Genomic DNA, 23,529 nt, shown 5'->3' with positions numbered 1-23,529 from the left:
ACAAGCAAACTCAGACCCTTTGAGGAATTCCACACTAAGCTCCATATTCCCAATAACCTTTTTACCTCTTATATTCAATGGAAGTATTTTTCTCCACCCTCTCTCTCTCCATCATTAGCTTTACACCGCCCAACCAAATTCAAACACATATGAATCCAAGGCCCACACCAACCACACCTCATATCCTCCATCTACAAACTATTATACGAGGCGCTCCCGGTTACTGAAAACCTTCACTTACACTATATTGCCAAAAGTATTGGGACGCCTGCCTTTACATACACATGAACTTTACTGGCATCCCAGTTTTAGTCTGTAGGGTTCAATATTGAGTTGGCCCACCCTTTGCAGCTATAACAGCTTCAACTCTTCTTGAGGCAAGTACCGTTCTCCTGGCAACCACCAAAACCAGACATGTCCATCAGATGGCCAAAGAGCTCATGTTCTATCCAGAACTTTGAGGGTTCCTCTGACTTATTTCAGTTTACTGCATATACTGTCCAAGTATGCTGTATGCCTAAGGGCCACCGGCAGCTTCCTCAGCACTGTATCTCTACCACCCAACTGCCCTGCTGGCATGGCACATGTCTATTTATGAGGTAAGCACTGCCCCCTGCCAGCCCTCTACTGGGGATTGGCCAAGGTCTCATAAATGTTTCAGGCAGGTCCTCTTATCCTCCTGCCCACTAGCTCTAGAACATTCTCTAATGTCCCAGAAACAGAAGGAGGCACCAGAAAAGCTGTCAGGATGAGTTATCCAGCCATGACCCAGATTCCACGGATTAGGCTTAGCCCTGAGCTAAACTAAATTTACCTACTCTAAATTCTAACACTTCCTACACTACTTCTAGAACACACTAGAGGGTGCTACATGCATATACTGTCCAAGTATGCTGTATATCTTCTGGCTATTACAAGTTGTAATTCCTATATACCCTCTTCATGGTGTAATATCTATATACCCTCTTCATGGTGTAATATCTATATACCCTCTTCATGGTGTAATATCTATATATACCCTCTTCATGGTGTAATATCTATATACCCTCTTCATGGTGTAATATCTATATACCCTCTTCATGGTGTAATATCTATATATACCCTCTTCATGGTGTAATATCTATATATACCCTCTTCATGGTGTAATATCTATATACCCTCTTCATGGTGTGATATCTATATACCCTCTTCATGGTGTACTATCTATATACCCTCTTCATGGTGTAATATCTATATACCCTCTTCATGGTGTAATATCTATATACCCTCTTCCTGGTGTAATATTTATATACCCTCTTCATGGTGTACTATCTATATACCCTCTTCCTGGTGTAATATCTATATACCCTCTTCCTGGTGTAATATTTATATACCCTCTTCCTGGTGTAATATTTATATACCCTCTTCATGGTGTAATATCTATATACCCTCTTCATGGTGTAATATCTATATATCCTCTTCATGGTGTAATATCTATATACCCTCTCCATGGGGTAATATTTATATACCCTCTTCATGGTGTACTATCTATATACCCTCTTCATGGTGTAATATCTATATACCCTCTTCATTGCCTGTTTTGTGAAATACAATGGATGTAACTTCTTTATTTTTGGAAAATCCAATGAAAATAAAATTACAAAAAATAATTCCCAGCACCGCTCACCTCTCCTGCCAGCAGCTTCATCATCTTCTTGGTGACTTCTAGAATCTTCTGCATGTTGTGTCTCTCAGGTTTTAGGGAGTCACATGGAGGCACTGTGATGGTCATATGATCACCTGACTTCACCAGAGGAAATCTCTGTATTGAGGAACCAATAGGAATATCATATTAGAATCCCAGAATCCTCCTCACCTCTCCGGTCAGGTCTGTGTTTTATTAATAGAGATAAGAGTGATGTCATGTGACCTCCCAGAATCCTCCTCACCTCTCCGGTCAGGTCTGTGTTTTATTAATAGAGATAAGAGTGATGTCATGTGACCTCCCAGAATCCTCCTCACCTCTCCGGTCAGCAGATAGATGATCTCCAGGGTGAGGTTTAGTATCTTCTCAGTCATGTGACTCCGGTCCTCCTCCATCCTCATTGGTCCCATCATTTGATCTATACAGGTTTCCCTGTAAACCAATAATTGATGAGAGAGAATGATGTGGACTGTACTGGTTGTACAATATTAGGATGGGGATGTATGGGGGATAATATGAGGGAAGAACGGACCCCGGTGGGATTACACAGAGGAACATTCAGTTTAGTGTTCTTTTGATCCAGAAGTCTCTTACCTTTGGCTTGACAGATCACAAAGTCTTTTTTGCTAGTTTTTGATCTGCTGGTAAAGAGGGACAAATATGATTCTTTTTATGTCTAAACAACCCCCCCCCCCCCCACACCTAATACAAGTCAACTAAGTTGTTTAAAAAAAGACTAATCGAGAAATAAGAATGAGGAGAATGTTCAGGCCCCATAAGTGGAGAAATGTTCTGCCCCTGAAGGGGTTAATCTAGGTTACCACACTATATATGTGTGTATCATCATCTGCTGGAGATAAAAGACGTCACAGTGACTATGGAGGAAGAGGACGGACATGACGGGGGGTTACTGGGTGTAAATAGAAAATAAGATCTTATTACCTCATCTGCTGCGACTTCCAGCAACGTTTCCTCTCTACATCCTCCCGCCTCATCTTTCCCCCAGAATTCCTATTTATATCTGACATCACTTCCTGTCTGTATTCCATAGAGACTTCCTGTCTGGGTAGAAGTGAGATCACCACCTTGTGGAGCTCAGAGGAACTGCAGCCCTGGTAGTGTGAACACGGCCTTGTGCTGTGTGTGTATGTACTGTATATCTTTCCCCTTTCTCTCCTCCCTGAGTGTGTATGAAGAGGCGGAGCTCCTGCTGGAACAGCGGTCGGAGGAGGAAGCCGAGTCTAGGAGGGAGACTGACAGAAAGCACAGCAGACTTGCAGGAGTGAGCAAGGAGGATCCAGTTCCTTTGCCATCGGAGGTGAGGAGAGTGTGAAGGATGTTTGTGACTCTGGTAGCTGAAAAGCTGGGAGTCATATTGCTCTGGTGAGTGGGTAAGGACTACTAAGGGGGCGCCCTCACCATCACACGTGAAACATAAAGTAAAAACGATCCAACACAGGAAGTTGAAAAAAAGCCTGGGTCATTACTAGATCTATTGTGTCATGCCTTTTGTCTGTCCAGCGAATGTGGACTACAAGAAAATGGCCGTCCCATGAATTCTTATGGGGAACTAACAGAAAATTGCTGCCCATACATTTCCAATGGCAAATATTGAGCATAAAGCTATAGCAAAATGGCGGCCCTCCACGGCGCGCCATGTGGTCTTCAGGACCCAGTCCCAGGTCCCCTGGCCCCTGACAAGTGGCATCAGAAGGTCCTTAACAAAAGACCCCACCAGGACAGTCACCCCCCCCCCGCCGGAACACCGCAGCGGCCATACTATTACCGCCCCCCAAGGTAAGAACCTACTAGGGGAAGGGGGAGGATAACTGGGGGGGGGGGGGCTGGTATGTCAAAGAGGCCATGGGAACCGAGGGATCTCCCGAAGGTCCATAAGGTCCAACCAGTCCAAGGAGGGGGCCCACGTCCACCCCGAGATTGAGATTGAGCATTACTCACCATACCACAGTACCAGGTGGGCGCCACTCCAATTAGACCACCTCTTACCCGGGGTGGGGGTGCTGCCAGCCAGGGGGAACACTGCGACTCAGGGCGTTCCAGGTCATCACGTCCCAGTGAGACGGTCCACTCGCTGGGTCTTCCCCATCCATCGGGGCTCTGTCATGGCGAGGCCTAATGCTGGACTATAACCTGTTCACGCTCGCTGGCCAGGCTGGATCTAGATTATCTTGTGCAAAACTGCAGCCGGCTGTTGCTTGTAGTTCTCCAGGAACTCTAAACTAGTAAATAAAAATTACATATAACAAAAATTTCCCTTTTAAATAGCTAAGACCCAAATCCCAGCAGGGAATTAGGTCCTACTCCTAAACTAGGCAGAAACAAATGGAGGGCTGTAGCAGAGTATGTGGGGTTATTTCTGCAGGGACAGCCCCATAGGCGTGTTAAAGCTTTTTCCTGCCTAGTGTCCTATTCCTGATGGGAGAAGCATAACCCAATGGTGTAAGAAGATATGGAGCTACATCTGTTAATGAACGATAGAGAAATATTTCTATCCCCCTTGGTGGGAGTGGAGATGATCCCATCTATAAGGATATACATCTATAAGGAAGTACATACACACACAGCACAAGGCCGTGTTCACATTACTAGATGTTTCTCAGGGCTGCAGTTCCTCTGAGCTCCACAGGGTGGTGATCTCACTTCTACCCAGACAGGAAGTCTCTATGAAATACAGTCAGGAAGTGATTTCAGGTACACACAGGAAGTGATGTCAGATACAGACAGGAAGTTCCAGATGAAAGGTCAGTTGGGAGGAAGTAGAGAGGAAAGATTACTGGAAGTGGCTGCTGAGGAGGTAATAAGATCTTATTTTCTATTTACACCCAGTAACCCCCCCCCCCCGTCATGTCCGTCCTATTCCTCCATAGTCACTGTGACATCTTTTATCTCCATATAGTGTGGAAACCTAGATTAACCCCTTTGGGGGGATCAGTTGATGAATAATATATCTACCTTCCAAAAGCTGGCCACCTATGGTTCAGTTTTATTGTTCAGCCAGCGGAATGAGAGAAAAAAAACTGAAGCGATTCCCTCATCCACACATCGGAGGGGGATGGGGGAATCCTCCCTGCTGCACTATTGTATTAAGACAATGGGGGGTGCTCCTCCGCTCTCAGAATACACAGATCAGTGATGAAGCTATTGGCTGCAGCTGCTGATGGAGTGAATTTTATCCGGCAGTGACCACACATGGATGGAAATATGACCGATCCCTGCTGAACCAGCTGAATTTCCATGTATCTTTGGTCACCTTAAGTGACTTCCTCCCCTCCCCCTCATCTCCTTCATTATGTAAGTCATGCTGAGATAATCTCCCATTGGCTGAGCAATATTCTCATTTGTCTCTGAGCTCCTTCTTGCTATTCCTCGTCCTGCCTGTTGTTTCCTTGGATTGATTTTCTGTGTAGTGACCCCGGCTTCATCTCTTGGATGCGCTCGTCTGTTGCTTGTCCTGACCTTTATCCTGATTCCTGGATCTCCTCATCTCTCCTCCATATCCTCTTACACAGCTTTTCTCCACACCTGCAGTGACCCTGTGGGGTGGAAACTTGGCACCAGCATGCAGCAAAATCCATCCCCACCATTAGGAGCTCCGGAGAAAATTGTCTGCAATTTACACTCCATTCCTCCGCACGTCACCTGCTCACATGAGAGCTTACTTTCACACTTTCCTGACAGATTTTTCTATCAGAGTTCACTCTTCAGTACGCACCTAGGAACAATGATTTCGTTTGCAAGGGAGCCTCATATAGAGGACTCTCAAATCTCTCCATTCAAATGTCCCTCCCTTCAGAGTCTATATGTCCTATAACATCACACTGACCTCACAGCTCCCTCCTCACAGCTCCCTCCTCATGTCTTTCCCTTGGACAGAGGGATGGCTGTGGACGTGGTATACTTGAACAGAGGGGTGGCTGTGGGCGTGGTATACTTGGACAGAGGGGTGGCTGTGGGCGTGGTATGCTTGGACAGAGGGGTGGTTGTGGATGTGGTATACTTGGACAAAGGGATGGCTGTGGATGTTGTATACTTGGACAGAGGGATGGCTGTGGATGTGGTATACTGGGACAGAGGGGTGGCTGTGGATGTGGTATACTGGGACAGAGGGGTGGCTGTGGACATGGTATACTTGGACAAAGGGATGGCTGTGGATATGGTATACTTGGACAGAGGGATGGCTGTGGATGTGGTATACTTGGACAGAGGGGTGGCTGTGGATGTCGTATACTTGGACAAAGGGATGTCTGTGGACATGGTATACTTGGACAGAGGGGTGGCTGTGGATGTCGTATACTTGGACAAAGGGATGGCTGTGGACATGGTATACTTGGACAGAGGGGGGGTTGTGGACATGGTATACTTGGACAGAGGGGTGGCTGTGGACATGGTATACTTGGACAGAGGGGTGGCTGTGGACGAGGTATACTTGGACAGAGGGGGGGGCTGTGGACGTGGTATACCTGGACAGAGGGGGGGCTGTGGACGTGGTATACTTGGACAGAGGGGGGGCTGTGGATGTGGTATACTTGTTTTTTTTTTTTTTTCAAAAGCGTGTGACACAGTTCCCCACACACGGCTAATGTGTAAGTATAAAGTCTACAGGCTGTAAAATCCATTTGTAAAAGGGATATAAAATTGGCTAAAGGACAGAGAATAGTGGTTAATGATTCTTACTCTGAAAGGTCTAAGGTTATCAGACCGGTGTGGGTATAGGATTGAATATACGCAGGTTTTCTATGTTGGTTAATCTGAATTGACTTGCGTCTTTTTTCAACCAGATTAACTATGTAACTATGTGTGTGGATATTATCTATATCATTGTGTGTGTCAGGTTCCTATAAGGTGTCAGGATGTCACTGTCTATTTCTCCATGGAGGAGTGGGAGTATTTAGAAGGACACAAGGATCTCTACAAGGACATCATGATGGAGAATCAGCCGCCCCTCACATCACCGGGTAAGAGGAGACTTTATTGTAAAGGAGAGAGCAGTCATAGGCTCCACCTAGATCCCCCATCATCTGATAAACACATAGAAACAATGTATTCAGTCAGTGTGTGTTTCCTACAGATGGATCCAGTAATGGGAACCCACCAGAGAGATGTCCCCGTCCTCTGTATTCCCGGGATTCCACACAGGAAGGTCACACCATCCCTCACCATCATCAGGTAGATGAGGAACAATCACTGATAGTATCATTAGGATCTGTACATTATCTGCATTGTTACCATTGATGTCATTTTTATTATATATTCAGAGTGGAAACCTGAGAGATTCTAAAGTTGAGGTTAAAGAAGAGATAAAAGAGGAGGATGATGAGGATGGGGTGATGGAGGAGTCAGAGTTTCTCAAAGAACACAAAGATCTGTACCAGGACACCATGGAGGAGTCATCCAGCTACAGAAACCCACCAGAGAGATGTCCCCGTTCTCTGTATTCCCGGGATTCCACACAGGAAGGTCACACCATCCCTCCCCATCATCAGGTAGATGATTGACAATGATTGGTAGTTCTGATTTATACACAACATGTTTGTTTCAATGAATGTTTTATTATATATTCAGAGTGGAATCCTCGGGGATGATAATATTAATGTTAAAGAAGAGTATAAAGCGGAGGATGAGGAGTATGGAGTGATGGAGGAGTTTTCAGAAGGACACAAGGATATGATGGAGCCACCTAATACCAGGAACCCACCAGAGAGATGTCCCCGTCCACAGGAAGTTCACACCATCCCTCATTGTTATAAGGTTAGTGGGTGGAGCTTATAAAACACAAACTCATGGAGACAATGTGTGGAGTGTTAATGTAATGTTGCAATATTAAATCTTATATTTTACAGATGATATTCTCTCTCATTTTCTTGATTTAGAGTGGAGATCCAATCGATATAGAATTTGAGGTTAAAGCAGAAGAAGAAGATCTGTATGTGAGGGATGATCAGCAGTCTATGGAGGAGGATGGAATAACGGGGACATTTATAGAGGAGGACACTCCTACAGAGATCAGCACAGGTGGGTCATTAACACTAAATACATTCCTCCACCCATACTGCTCACTGATTGGTCCAGAGTAGGGCGGGGACTGGGTGATATCAGTCTGTAATCCCCTGGTCACTTTTCTGAGCTGTGTTCCCTGTCCTGTATTCCTCTCGGATAATCTTCCTTCTCTGTGCTGCAGACACAATTTATGCATCTAGACTGGATTTATGGAGATTCTGGGGTTCAGCTGGCAGCAAAATGTTGATTTTCACTATAGGTGTTACCAGACCTAGGAACCTAGGACATGTGTTTTGGTTCTTCTGCTCCATGCTCAGGTTTAGTAAGATCTCTGACAGAACAATTCTCCCGGGGTTACTTGCTCTGTTATTTGCTGGCTGTGCCGGGTGGAGGGATATGTCTGTATAGTCTCACACCCAAGTCACTGAGTGCAGTCTCAGGAGATGGGAGGCAGCGGTGTGGGACCTCTGCAACTTGTCTCATGTAAACATTTAAGTTTCCACTGATTCCTGAATACCAATATTAGGAGTCCTGACCCTTACACTGTATAATTTATATTATAAATGTAAATGGTGGAAAGATGTGAGAATGCCATCATCCCGGTCATAACATCCAAAAAATACCCTCCATAGGAGTAGGGACTATAATGGGCATATAAGACAAAATGAATTCCAAAAACATGGATTATAAAACAATATCCATGTTATTACATACAGATTGAAAACTAGATTATAAAAGAATGTGTCTTGTGAACATTTGTGAGATAGCAGTTTACCGGTATGATTACCAAGACCTCAACCAAAACATAATAATGAAATGAGACGTCCGAGGTATAAAGGTATTCCGGCCATATACACCGCCTTCACATGGACAAGCCAAGGATCATAAAGACAAGAAATTGTGCCACCATGATGCTTAGGCTTAAGACAGAGGGCGCTGTGATTGTCTGCAGAGCCACAGGGGGCATCAAAATAGGACCAGGTATCCTCAGATGGATGTAATTACACTAGTGACAGCAACACCACACTGCTAGATGGAACTGTCATCCAATGGTAAGTGTAATGCTGAATACAGAGCAGGCAGCTGAGGTCATGTAACATGAGCTTCCAGACCCACAGATTCATCAGGCTGGGTGGTGTCACTGCAAAAACACTGGTAACAGCAAAGCACGGTGCCGTTCTGGCAGCTCAGCTGCACCACCCACTCTGCTCCAGCCTGTTGGTCTGGAAGTTCATGTTAGATGGTCACAATTCAGCCTCTCATTCCAGCATGTTATTAAACAAATGTGCACAAGCCACATTCTTTTATAGTCTAATTTTTAATCTGTATATAATAAAATGGATATTGTTTTATAGGCCATGTTTTTGGAATGTCTTTTGTCTAATGTGCCCATAATAGTCCCCACTCCATTGGAGGGTATTTTTTAATATATAATTTATATTTTATATTACATACTCCTGACCCCTGCACCATATACTCTGTATTGTACATTATATACTCCTGACCCCCTGCACTATATACTCTATGTTGTACATTACATACTCCTGACCCTACACTATATACTCTATGTTGTACATTACATACTCCTGACCCCTGCACTATATACTCTATGTTGTACATTACATACTCCTGACGCCTGCACTATATACTCTAGGTTTAAGATGTAAAAGTACAGCGCTATATAAAAACAATCAATGTAAAGTGCTTCATAAACCATAGAGTGACAAGGTGCTTCCTGCGATATACATAAAATTAATATATACACATCTAACATTATCCAAAAGTGCATGAATAAAGAAAGGGGGTCTCAAAGTGCATAAAAGATGTATATATATATATATTCAAGTCCAATCCAAGAGAGTCCCAAGTGTAAACTTAATACATAAAGTGCTTGATAGATGTCTCCATCCACAATGTGCTCAAAAACACCACCACCATTAGCCACAAGATGGCCTCTCACCTCAATTGAGTACAAAGGAAGCAATAAATCCTTAATGGAGGTGAATCCGGACCACTGGATGCCAATTACTGGGCTGCTAATGTCTGGGCTGCTAATGTCTCGGGCTCAGCACAATCGATGGACATGAAACAAAGTTGCAAGAGATCTAAGTGCTCACTTCAATTCAACCCTTTATTAAAGTATAAAAAATGTCACTCACATAATAGAGCACAATCGGGCTTGTGCGGACCATACAGGCAATAATGTATATGATGAGGAGCCGTGCTGTGAAATCGCCGCTCATCCGTCGGAGTCTCCGCCCCCTATACGCGTGGCTTCATACGCTTGCGCGTCACGACTTTGTCAGTATACTCTATGTTGTACATTACATACTCCTGACCCCCGCACTATATATTCTATGTTGTACATTACATACTCGACCCCTGCACTATATACTCTATGTTGTACATTACATAATCCTGACCCCTGCACTGTATACTCTGTTGTACATTACATACTCCTGACTTCTGCACTATATACTCTATGTTGTACATTACATACTCCTGACCCCTGCACTATATACTCTATGTTGTACATTACATACTCGACCCCTGCACTATATACTCTATGTTGTACATTACATAATCCTGACCCCTGCACTGTATACTCTGTTGTACATTACATACTCCTGACCCCTACACTGTATGCCCTATGTTGTACATAACATACTCCTGACCCCTGCATTATATTCTCTGTTGTACATTACATACCACCATCCTCACTCTCTGACCTCTGGTGGGGCTCAGCCCCGCTGTTATTCATGACTAAATCATGGACTAAATAAGGAAGTGTGGGACTTCTTGTGTTGGGAAGATGGCAATGAGTGATAGAGGGGGAGGGGACACTCGTCCTATAATCCCCTCATCACTGTCACTCCTATAAAAGACAGTTCTCGTTGTTTCCTCACTCTCTGATTAAGTTCCATGAATAAACAAATGAACTGGTAGGAGATCAGAGGACCCATTTACTAGTTACCTTGAGGGGGGAATTGTAAGATCCTCAGAGACAAAGCTGTCTGATGTGGGCGGAGTCCTGGTTTAGGGGAACCAATCTGCTGATGTCTAGTAATAATCTTTGTATTTTTATTTTAGTACATGGACGGGAGATGAGGAAAACCGCAGAGGATTGTCTCACTTTGTCTCCAGACTGTAAAGTAGAAGATGAGGACATCACACAGAATAGTCCAGGAGAAAACCCGGCTACCTCAAATGTCCATCCGGCACCACACAGTGTAGATGGACCATCGTATTCCTCTTATCCTGAGGAACCTCCGACTGTGAGGGACGGTGCCGGACCATCGTATTCCTCTTATCCTGAGGAACCTCAGACTGTGAGGGACGGGCTGTCCTTACAGCAGATAAGAGATTCTCCTGTACTGAGTGCGGGAAGTGTTTCCGTTTTAAATGCAGGCTTAATGTTCATAAAAGATCTCACACCAGTGAGAAGCCGTATTCCTGTCCTGAGTGCGGGAAATGTTTTTCATTGCAGTCCAATCTTTCCAGACATCAGAGATTTCACACTGGTGAGAAGCCGTATTCCTGTCCTGAGTGCGGGAAATGCTTTTCATTGCAGTCCCATCTTTCCACACATCAGAGATTTCACACTGGTGAGAAGCCGTATTCCTGTCCTGAGTGCGGGAAATGCTTTTCAGGGAAGTCCACTCTTTCCACACATCAGAGATTGCACACTGGGGAGAAGCCGTATTCCTGTCCTGAGTGCGGGAAATGTTTTCCACGGAAGTCCCATCTTTCCACACATCAGAAATTGCACACTGGGGAGAAGCCGTATTCCTGTCCTGAGTGTGGGAAATGTTTTGCACGGAAGTCCAATCTTTCCGCGCATCAGAGATCGCACACAGGTGAGAAGCCGTATTCTTGTCCTGAGTGTGGGAAATGTTTTGCACGGAAGTCCCATCTTTCCACACATCAGAGATCGCACATGGGGGAGAAGCCACTTTAATGTCCCGAGTGAGAGAAATGTTCCTCACTAAAGTCCTGTCTTCCTGTACATCAGGGGTCCCACACAACCCTGAAGGTGTATTAGTGCCTTGAGTGTGGGAAATGTCTTCTATTTGAATATTGGTGGACATGTGGGGAAGAAGCACACCCTGATATACACCTCAGATATACTCCATGGCTGATCTTCATCATGTAAGAAACACTTCATAAGGAGATCAGAGACCACCAAAGACATGGATGAAGTGTTGTCCCGTGTTGGCCATTGATAGCAGGAGAAAAATAAAAATGGAGTCCTTACCTTTCATTGGCTGAGTAAATTTTGTGCGGGAAGATTTCACAAACACTTACAGATCTGGTTGTTATAAATGTGTTGATGAAATGTGACCCCCATTCCCCCAGTCATGGTGAATTGGGATTTCCTATAATGGTCAGTTCCATCTAGTGGCCATAATGTGCTTTCCTGACAGATGTCCATGGCAGCATACGTTTGGGTAGCCCCGCCCTCGTTCCTCCCCCATAAGACCCCACCCCCATAAATGTTCAGGATAAGCCAATGGCTGCATTCCTTTTTTGTCCTCCTCACTTATAGGACCATTTTTGTATGAAGTTTTCCTACCTATTGGAAGTATTGGTGGATGGGTCTGGTGCTGGGCAGCTGTGCCGGGCGTCAGGAGCTTCCTTTGGTATCCAGAAGTCTTCCAGGATGTCCCGAGTGGTCATTGAGTCCCCAGCTATCAGCGGGGTGGTGTTATGGCACACATGTTTAGAGGATCCATGCCTGGAGAATGGGTGTTGCCATCGGCGGCCATTTGCATTGGCTGGGAGCCCAGCTGTTAGCGGGTGGCCATTAAGTGTTAGACACGAGAAATTCGTTTTGGTGCGAATACAAATTCCAACAAATTTTTGGTTATTCCTAGATTCGGATGTATCCAAATCTCCAAATGAAATTGTAATGAATTTTGTTGAAATCTGTTAAAATTTGTTTTGTTTATTCGTTTTCTAACAAATTCCAACTTTTCAGAACGATTCAAATTCGGATCAGTCAAAAAAAAACGATCGACCGATGCGAATTCTGTGTGAAGAAATAGTTGGTTGTTAAGCAGCAAGCCGGGAAGCCGGCCGCCCGCATCCTTACCAACCATGACTCATCAGCTGTCAGCGGGCTTCCCCACTGACAGATGAATGGAAAGAAAAGAATGCCGGCATTGCCTGGCAATAGAACAAAGCCGTGTGCTCCCCTCCCCCTTTCCATACCAGACCCTTCGGTTAGGGATAGACCGATATGGTTTTTTCAGGGCCGATACTGATATTTTGGTCACAGCGTATCGGTATCGGCCGATATTTTGTACATTTAAAGTTTTGAAAAATGAAGACAATTTTTGACACAAATCTGGTACTGAACATGTTAATATTTGTATAATGCTTAATGGCTGGCTGGCTCCCTGTGGTGGGTAGGTGGCTGGCTGGTACCCTGTGGTGGGTGGCTGGCTGGCTGGTACCCTGTGGTGGGTGGCTAGCACCCTAAGGTGGGTGGGTGGCTGGTACAGGGCCTGTGGGTGGCTGGTACAGGGCCTGTGGGTGGCTGGTACAGGGCCTGTGGCTGGCTGGCTGGCACCCTGAGGTAGGTGGGTGGGTGGCTGGTACAGGGCCTGTGGCTGGCTGGTATAGGGTCTGTGGGTCGGTGGCTGTCTGGCACCCTGTGGTGGGTTGGTGGCTGTCTGGTAACCTGTGGTGAGTCGGTGGCTGTCTGGCACCCTGTGGTGGGTTGGTGGCTGGCTAGCACCCTGTGGTGGGTCGGTGGCTGTCTGGCACCCTGTGGTGGGTGGCTGGCTGGCACAGGGGCTGTGGGTGGCTGGCTGGAAGAGAGCTGCCCCAAAGCACCCCCCCCATGTTGAGGGTATGGGTTAGGAGGGGGGACACTTGTTGTCCCCCCTTTCCTGACCTGCCAAACTGCATGCTCAGGTAAAGGTCTGGTATGGATTTTGGGGGGACCCCCACGCCATTTATTTTAAACATTTTTCTATTGCTGGGCAATGCCGGCATCCTTTTCTTTCCATTCATCTGTCAGCGGGGAAGCCCGCTGACAGCTGATGAGTCATGGTTGGTAAGCATGCGGGCGGCTGGCTTCCCAGCCCCCTGCTTAACAACCCGCTTTTCTTCACACAGAATTCGAATCAGTTGATTGTTTCTCGACCGATCAGAATTCCAATCGTTCTCAAGCGTGAAATGAAACAAATTCTAGAAAGCGAAATAAAATAACTAAACAGATTTATCTGAAACAAAACAAACGTTTCCATTCTGCAGATGTCTATGATGTTCAGCTTAAATATTAATTAATATGGTAATTGATGTTGTATGTTTAAATAGAGAGAAAGCAGTATGGCGGGTTTGCTATTACTAAATGCTTGTAGTGTGAAACGCGTTGACAGTCTCATCTCTCCTGCCATGTTGTCACTTCTGGATATTCTAATAAAGGAGTATTTGGTTGGAGCATGGATGTCCATTCAAGTTTCTTTTGATGCCTCAGTGACCAGCTGGACTTGCACTGATTGTGTGAGCAGAGTAATGTGCACCAACCTAGAATGGGATATATTTGCAGGTTACCTTCACTAGTTTATTATTTTCCTCTTTATTATTTTATCTTCTGATTCTTCAATCAGCCCTCGCTGTCTTCTACTGTCTACACAGAAGCAGTGTACCCAGATCGGTACAACCTTGGGAGCTGTACTCAGACCCCCACGCTCTGGAAATGCCCTGTAATGTTGTTTCAGGCATTGGATCCAGCATGAGGAGCTCCCTATGGCACTTGGTGCAATGTGTTGAGTTAACCACAGGGTGCTATACAGGTCCAGGGTTGTAGTTCATCACTATGGAACCTCATAACTATGGAACCCAGTCCCTGAGGACCTCTTCGGGGGTATGCCCACCCTTTCGAGTAAAGCATGGACCTTATATACAGTCCAGCATTCAGGACAGATAAGACAGGGTCACCCTGTAACTTTCACCATTACTCTATAAAACATTACTAAGTCTGGAATGTATTCACCTTACGGCGTAAGCTTTTCAAACTTTGCGCTAAAATTCAGAGCTCAGTCTCAGGTGGTCACACCACTGGTCACGCCCTTTAATGCCACTTCCACCTACAGTCCTGATAAGGTATTCCGGTGCCCTTTCACCATTTGTTGCAGGACAGTCAACACCTGGGTTACCGCGTACTCCTTTCAGACACACTACACCCTATCTCCTGCACCCTATTCCATGAGTACCCCACAGGGGGATACCCTCACTTGTAGCTATGGTGGAGACCAGGAGAAAGGGAGCCAATTCTAAATCACAGGAGATTGGCTCTGCCAAAGGTCCGCTCAATACTCAGCCTTGGAGTGACAATGTGTCTCTTGTACCGGAGTAGGACCCAGTTTTACCACCAATGTCTGTATCCGGTTCTAGCTCTATCTCAGGCACACAACATGTGGCCTTCCTGACGAAAGCAGAATTTTCTGTCACCTTTATGGTGGTTAAGCTAGAAGCTCATTCTAGAAGAGGGGTGCAAAGTGAACAGAAGGAAAGAGCAGCAGAATGTCTTAGTGGTCAAAACTTTGTCCCAAAGGGACACTTCTTCCTGCATTGCAGGATGTCAGATTAGGCATTTATGAAGAGGAAGAGCTTTTCCAGCATAATAAGCAGGGATTTTTTTTCAGTGGTAATGCGGGGGACCGCAAATAGGGCACCTCTAGTACTGACTGTATGTAATGGCAAGGGGTGCTGGAGTGTGCTGCAGGGTCTATTGATGCTCGCTGCTGGGGGGGGGGGGGTCTATTCTAGATGGAGGGGATCTATTTTGGCAGGGGGGTCTTTTGTTACAGAGGAGGTCTATTATTGCTGGGGGAGGACCTACTATTGCTGGGGGGTGGGTCTTAAACTTCTGGGGTCAGTTGTTGCTGGGAGGGGTCTATTGATGCTGGCTGTGGGGAGACCTGTTGTTGCAGCCAGTAGTTTATTATTTGCCAGGGGGGAATTCTGTTATGGGTGGTCCATTGTTGTTAGGGGATCTTTCATTACTGGCTGCAGGGAATCTATTTTACTGTTTTTCTTGTTATCTTTACCAAATTCCATACAAATTACTCAGCACCACAAAATGATACCTAGTTCAGTATTGTCTAAAAGGGCAGTACTGGGAGGTGGGTAGAGGGTGGAACCAAGAAATGGTGATTGAGGGTGGGTAGAGCGTGGAACCAAGAAATGGTGGGTGGAGGGTGGAACCAAGAAATGGTGGGTGGAGGGTGGAACCAAGGAATGGTGCTCGGAGGTGAGTAGGGGTTGTAACTCAGGAATGGTGCTCGGAGGTGGGTAGGGGTTGGAACCAAGGAATGGTGCTCGGAGGTGGGTAGGGGGTTGGAACCCAGGAATGGTGCTCGGAGGTGGGTAGGGGGATGAAACCAAGGAATGATACTCAGAGGTGGGTAGGGACAGAGAAAGGGGTAGTACCTGCACCTATTCTCTGGGAAAACAAGCCCTAATAATGAGCCACCTATTTGCTTGATGTGGCTTTCGTAAGCTTAGCCATAAAAGTTGTCATTGGAGGATGCTGTGTCAAGGGTATACTCAATCATGATGATTGGGTGTGTCCTTAGGGGGGTGCAGCATCTTCTGGTGGAAACTTCATGTGTTGGTCTTGTTCTTCGGGGGTATATCTGTCTGCAGTTGCAGCCTGTGAACCTGCCTTAACCCTTGCCTCTCTTCCAATGCAATGGAAGGTGGAATGAGAAATATTGATTCTATCCTAAAGAATAATAGAGTAATGGTCGGAGGTACAGGGTGACCCTGTCTTATCTGTCCAAAATGCTGTACTGTATATAAAGTCCATGCTTTACCACCAATGTCAGTTTCTGGTTCTAGCTCTATCTCAGACACACAACATGTGGGCTACCTGACCAAAGCAGAATTTTCTGTAGCCATTCCTTGGACAGATTACGTCTTAATACGGCCATCTTTGTCCAGAGCTCTAAAACTCTCCGCCTCATCTCCCGATCCAGCTTCCCAACCGGAGTCAGATCCCGATATGCCGGTCCTAGAGGATGTAGAGACAGGAGGGAATGGAGAGGATATGGATGCCGTACTGGAGGAAGGTGCAGAGGAATTCTCTCCCCCACATTGTCATTATAATGAAGAATGACCTTCACACAACATGCTTGCTAACGTTGAAAAGCTCATTTCCTCTATCTGCAAAATCCTTGACATTATACCAACGAGAAGAAGATTGGGATTCTGGCACTCCAAATGGTTTATGTCTCTACAAATAAGCGGATGCTTAGGGGGGCGTGGACATTATTCTCCTGTATTAAACCACTTCCCGCCCAACCACCTCATATGACGTCATGGACTTTGAGTGAAGATATCGGGATGATGGGTGGAGCTACAGGCTTCATTCACATATCTTCTTTTTCTGCCGGTGATTCCCTGCACTGTAAAACCAATCATATGGGCTGTTCAGCCGCTTGCTTGTTTTTACTGGCGCCGCCCTCCAGAAAGTAAAAAATATTGTTTTTTTTTCAAAGTTGTCGGTCATTTTTTGTTTATAGCGCAAAAAATAAAAACCGCAGAGGTGATCAAATACCCCCAAAGAAATCTCTATTTGTAGGAAAAAAAAGGACATCAATTTTATTTGGGTGCAGCATCGCACGACCGCACAATTTTCAGTTAAAGTAACACAGTGCCACATCGCAAAAAATGGCCTGGTCATGAAGGGGGGTAAATCTTCCGGGGCTGAACTTGTTATCTGACAATTGCGCGGTCGTGCGATGCTGTGCCCAAATAAAATTGATGTCCTTTTTTCCCACAAATAGAGATTTCTTTCGGGGGTATTTGATCACCTCTGCGGTTTTTATTTTTTGCGCTGTAAACAAAAAAAAAAAACAATATTTTTTACTTTCTGCAATAAAACATCCAATAAAAAATGTACAAAAATCAAATTTCTTCATCAATTTATGCCAATATGTATTCTGCCACATGCTTTTGTTTAAAATAAATCTCAATAAGCGTATATTAATTGGTTTTCGCAAAAGTTATCTCATATATAAACTATGGGATATATTTATGGAATTTTTATTTTTTTTACTAGTAATAGCGGCGATCGGTGACTTACAGCAGGACTTTATTGTGGCGGACAAATCAGACACTAACTGACACTTTGTGGGAACCAGTGACACCAATGCAGTGATCTGTGCTAAAAATATGCACTGTTACTGTACTAATGACACTGGCTGGGAAGGGGTTAACATCAGGGGCGATCAAAGGGTTAAATGTGTGCCTAGCCAGTGTTTGTGTATTGGGGGAGGTGCTTTTACTAGGGGAAGGCATGGATCAGTGCCTCTGTTTTGCAGGAACACAGGATCCATGCCTTCCCTACTGACAGAACAGCAATTTGCCTTGTTTACATAGACGGATTGTCATTCTGCCTGTGTACCGAACGATCAGTGGGTGCCGACAGACATCGCGTCTGCGGGACCTGCTGTGCAGAATCACAATGGTAGTGAGCCGCCGGCAGCGTGCACTTCAGTGTTAATTTCGTCGACTAAAACCGACTAAAACGTTTTCGACGACTAACACAATTCAGATGACTAAAATACGACAAAAACTAAAATGGCATTTTTGTCTTAAGACTAAAATACGACTAAAACTAAAAGGGCATTTTAGTCTTAAGACTAAAATACGACTAAAATGGCATTTTAGTCAAAAGACTATAACTAAAACTAAATCGAAATTTGCTGCCAAAATTAACACTGGTGCATGCTCAAAGCTTAATACCATAAATAATAACATATTAGATTTTTCACTCCAGGACCAGCAGTAGTATATAATGAGTTTGGAAATTGTAGAGAAATGCTTAAATAATGCATTACAAATTACAATTGAACTGCACCCATTTGATTATAGATGACTAAAATGAGTTTTAGTCGACTAAAATGTAGGACGTTTTAGTCGACTAAAATCTACTGGAGTTTTAGTCGACTAAATACGACTAAAACTAAAACACTTTCAGAAGACTAAAATGGGACTAAAACTAAAATGCCATTTTAGTCCTAAGACTAAAACTAAATTGAAATTTGCTGCCAAAATTAACACTGGTGCACTTGCGCACGCTACCTGGATGTGTAGGATGACGTTTATATACGTGGTTCTGAGCAGCACGGCCGCTTTGTAACAGTAAAACTGCAATAGGGCGGTCGGAAAGTTGTAAAGACTTTTTTCTTTAACACCCCCAAATTTTGAGTCCCCCAAAATTACATTCCAGACTCTGAATCTAGTAGGTGTTTAAAAGGGGTCCTTAAAGCAAAAAAACAACTGTGTGAGGTCAACCAGGAAATAAATACCAAACTGTTAATCCGAGCATGCAGCCTGGCTGGCCAGGAAAGGGGGGGGGGGGGATGAGCATGTCATTGGTAATAGGCAGTAATATATTTCTATCTCCCTTGGTGGGAGTGGAGATGACCCCATCTATAAGGATGTACAGTACATACACACACAGCACAAGGATGTGTTCACACTACAAGACGTTTCTCGGGGCTGCAGTTCCTCTGAGGTCCACAAATTGGTGATCTCGCTTCTACCCAGACAGGAAGTCTCTATGGAAGACAGACAGGAAGTCTCTATGGAAGACAGGCAGTGATGACAGGTACAGTCAGGAAGTGATGTCACAACAGGAAGTGATGTCAGGTACAGACGAGAAGTTCCATGTGGGACAAAGGAGAGAGGAGACATCGCTGGAAGTGGCAGTAGAGGAGGTAATAAGATCTTATTTTCTATTTACACCCAGAACCCCCCCCCCCCTTCATGTCCGTCTTCTTCCTCCATAGTCACTGTGACCTCTTTTATCTCCAGCAGATGATGATACACACATATATAGTGTGGAAACCTAGATTAACCCCTTCAGGGTCAGAACATTCCTCCATTTGCGGGGTTGTAAAATTCTCTTCATTTTGGAGATTTGTCACCTTTCCCACCAATCACCTTCTCACCTTAACAGTCTCTTCTAAGGAGGGATGGGATTCAGATTCAAATTGTACTGAAATTTGCACTTTCACACCCTTTCTCTGAAGATACAAATATCTCCATGCTTCACTATATTAACCATGTGCTTGCCCCTCCTGTAGGCCCAGGATCGGCATGGTGAATAGAGTGGAGGGTGATCAGTTCTCAGATCTCCTCTCTGGTGAATGAATGTTGAAGAGACGAGCATTTCATCGCTTCCAGGTTTAGTGCATTACCCGGTCACTGTGGTCAGCAATGAAGCTGGTTGATCAGGATCTGTACTTCATCAGCTTCACTGGGGTCCATAGGGTGATGTTGGAGGTCTAATAGACCCCTAATGTCTCCTTAAAGAGGACCTGTCATTTATATTACGCTGTCACAAAGGGGGGTAATGGCCGCACACTAGAGTGAGAGCAATGATTCTGGAGCCGTTATTCTCAGATTTCTCTAAACGAATGACCTGTAGGAGCTTTTACAGTGTTGTCTTTGCACCATTATGGGTAGTGAATTTAGTTACCATTTCATGGGGACACACAGTTTTAAGGGTTGACATAATTGTGTGTGTGTGTGTGTGGGGGGGGGGGGGCTTTTTTTACAAGTTTAAAATACAGATTTTATCGTGTGTGAAAATGTTATTTTGTTTAAAACCCCTCTCTGGGGAAACAAAAAATGACCAAAACCCAAATGAGCATTTAACCCTCGTATAATGGGGGCAGCCCCACTTCAAGGGTTACATGGTCATTTTGGTGTAGGGAACCAGTAAAAGCACTTTTACTTATCTGACCCCACAATACCGGCACTCTATCCTCTACTCCCCTACACTCTGGCAGTGGACTGTCCCTCCTCCTGTCCAATCACGGGATTTGGACTCTGCTTTGGTCTTGATGGTTTCAGAGAACCTGTGACCACTCTTTATAAAAAGATCCCCCTAATTAACCCAATCTACATGTTCCAATTCCCATCGGGGGGCAACCCGCCTATAACCCCTTATATCCCCATCCTAATATTGTCCAACCAATGCAATCCAGATAATTCTTCATTATCCTTCTACAGAGAAACCCGCATAGATAACATGACCACACCAATGAGGATGGAGGAGGATCAGAGTCACATGACTGAGAGGTTATTAAGCCTCACCCTGGAGATCATCTACCTGCTGATCGGAGAGGTGAGGAGGATTCTGGGAGGTCACATGACATCACTCTATCTCTAATAATAAAACACAGACCTGACCAGAGAGGTGAGGAGGATTCTGGGAGGTCACATGACATCACTCTTATCTCTATTAATAAAACACAGACCTGACCGGAGAGGTGGGGAGGATTCTGGGAGGTCACATGACATCACTCTTATCTCTAATAATAAAACACAGAACTGACCAGAGAGGTGAGGAGGATTCTGGGAGGTCACATGACATCTCTCTTGTCTAGTCTGGTCAATAGACCATGTTCTTATTATAGACATGTAGATGATGTCAGATGATTGATATCGGTTTATCTTTCTCCTGATTTGTAGGATTATGTTGTAGTGAAGGAGTCTACTGGAGAGCCAATCTCAGGAGGATGGAGCAGGACCCAGAGCCCCACCGTGGTGCCTCCACCTCGTTCTCCGATACCTGAGAGGAACAAAGAGCAGAAGATGCTGGAACTGACCACCATGATGGTCCATCTGCTGACAGGGGAGGTGAGCGGTGCTGGGAATTCTGGGACATTATCCAGTAACAGACAAGGGATGTGTCTGGATGGTGACTGTATCATTGTGGGTGTCAGGATGTCACTGTCTATTTCTCTATGGAGGAGTGGGAGTATTTAGAAGGACACAAGGATCTCTACAAGGACGTCATGATGGAGAATCAGCCGCCCTTCACATCACCGGGTAAGAGGAGACTTTATTGTAAAGGAGAGAGCAGTACGGAGGCTCCACCTAGATCCCCCATCATCTGATAAACACATAGAAACAATGTATTCAGTCAGTGTGTGTGTTTCCTACAGATGGATCTAGTAATGAGAACCCACCAGAGAGATGTCCCCGTCCTCTGTATTCCCGGGATTCCACACAGGAAGGTCACACCATCCCCCACCATCATCAGGTAGATGAGGAACAATCACTGATAGTATCATTAGGATCTGTACATTATCTGCATTGTTACCATTGATTTCATTTTTATTATATATTCAGAGTGGAAACCTGAGAGATTCTAAAATTGAAGTTAAAGAAGAGATAAAGGAGGAGGATGATGGGGATGGGGTGATGAAGGAGTCAGAGATTCTTAGGGAACACAAAGATCTGTACCAGAACACCACGGAGGAGTCATCCAGCTACAGAAACTCACCAGAGAGATGTCCCGTCCTCTGTATTCCCGGGATTCCACACAGGAAGGTCACACCATCCCTCACTGTTACAAGGTTGGTGGATTGGAGCAACTAGAACATGGACTTCTGGAGAGGATGTGTTTTTTTTTTTATGATATCACAATATTAAAGCTTATAACTTTCAGATGATATTTTCACTCATTTTCTTGATTTAGAGTGGAGATCCAATCGATATAGAATTTGAGGTTGAAGCAGAAGAAGAAGAGAGGTATATGAGGGATGATCAGCAGTCTATGGAGGAGGATGGAATAACGGGGACATTTATAGAGGAGGACACTCCTACAGAGATCAGCACAGGTGGGTCATTAACACTAAATACATACATGACATAAATACATGTAATCCACCAATGATTACTGAATACCAATATTATGAGTCCTGACCCCTGCGCTATATACTCTATGTTGTACATTACGGACTTCTGCTCTCTCCCCTCCACCCACTGCTATATACACATAATATGGATTCTCTTTGTTACACCCATTTCCTACCAGCTGGACATTTTATATCTGATGAAAAAATCAAAATAAATTGCTTCAACCAAATCTGTAGACAATAAGTGGGAAATAATAATTCAATCTATTAAACAGTGTCAGGAAATGAATAAATAGTAATGTGATCTTCCAATAAGAGGATAGAAATGTGTGTCATGTGACACGTGTCATCAGTCAGGGAAAATATAAATGATAAAGTGCGAGTGCAGAAAATGCAGATGAGAAAGGGGGGAGGGTAGAAAATAACACCCCCTCTAGTGCTCTCCGTCTATCTGCTTTATTCAAAATTGAAACCCAAGATGATAGAATTACAAAGCCGGGACTTGAGCAGTGCGGACTAAACAAGCTTCACAATGTGATCCTTCACTCAGATACCCCTTCCCTGGGATGGCCGAGATGGGACGTCCATGCGCAGGCTCCGCCCATATTTTCTATCCCCCCACCCCCCCATATATACCATGGAGGAAGAGGAAGGAGGAGAGGAGGGAAATTATTTCCCACTTATTGTCCACAGATTTGGGGGAAGAAATCTATTTTTGATTTTTTTGGCGCTGCATTTTATTTGATTTTTTATTTGTTTTTGTGTTTAGTTAAAGAAACTTTCTGAATGTAAGCTGCCATTGGGTGAATGTTTCTGTGAATATTTATGCACCATTCTTTACACTACATGATTGTACCGATTTATTATTTATTTTATATCACATTTTATATCTGATGATTTGATTGGAGGACAGACTTTTACATGGTGATAATAATGTGATAACATCCTCAGACTTTGGGACCTTAAACAGAAAGTGATAAGGAGGGAGGAGTCAGTAACCCAATGATGGTGGTCTTCAGGATCAGTCCAGTCTTCATCTTGGTTCTCCCCCCCATCCTCACTCTCTGACCTCTGGTGGGGCTCAGCCCCGCTGTTATTCATGACTAAATAAGGAAGTGCGGGACTTCTTGTGTTGGGAAGATGGCAATGAGTGAT

At 44.7% G+C, this 23,529-nt stretch overlaps 3 protein-coding genes across 3 annotated transcripts in view; 2 read left to right on the top strand and 1 right to left on the bottom strand.

Moving 5' to 3' along the window:
* LOC309550274 (uncharacterized protein) overlaps nucleotides 1-23,529 on the top strand; it is a gene marked incomplete at both ends in the record, with an annotated part of 1,476,097 nt that overhangs the window by 1,279,909 nt on the left and 172,659 nt on the right.
* The window catches only part of LOC309549905 (uncharacterized protein), a gene marked incomplete at both ends in the record, with an annotated part of 228,719 nt that overhangs the window by 40,656 nt on the left and 164,534 nt on the right, over nucleotides 1-23,529 (bottom strand). The window lies entirely within an intron of this gene.
* LOC309549908 (uncharacterized protein) lies at nucleotides 4,413-7,200 on the top strand (the record flags this gene model as incomplete). Its single annotated transcript, XM_082250398.1, has 3 exons — nucleotides 4,413-4,446; nucleotides 6,774-6,871; nucleotides 6,961-7,200. 3 exons carry the CDS (start codon nucleotides 4,413-4,415, stop codon nucleotides 7,198-7,200), a joined length of 372 nt encoding a protein of 123 aa, XP_082106524.1.

The sequence above is a fragment of the Pelophylax lessonae genome (assembly GCF_965119305.1).
Source record: "Pelophylax lessonae genome assembly, chromosome: 3".
NCBI lineage: Eukaryota > Metazoa > Chordata > Amphibia > Anura > Ranidae > Pelophylax > Pelophylax lessonae.
Note: the sequence above shows the minus strand (reverse complement) of the source record. Positions and strands in the feature narration are given on the sequence as shown.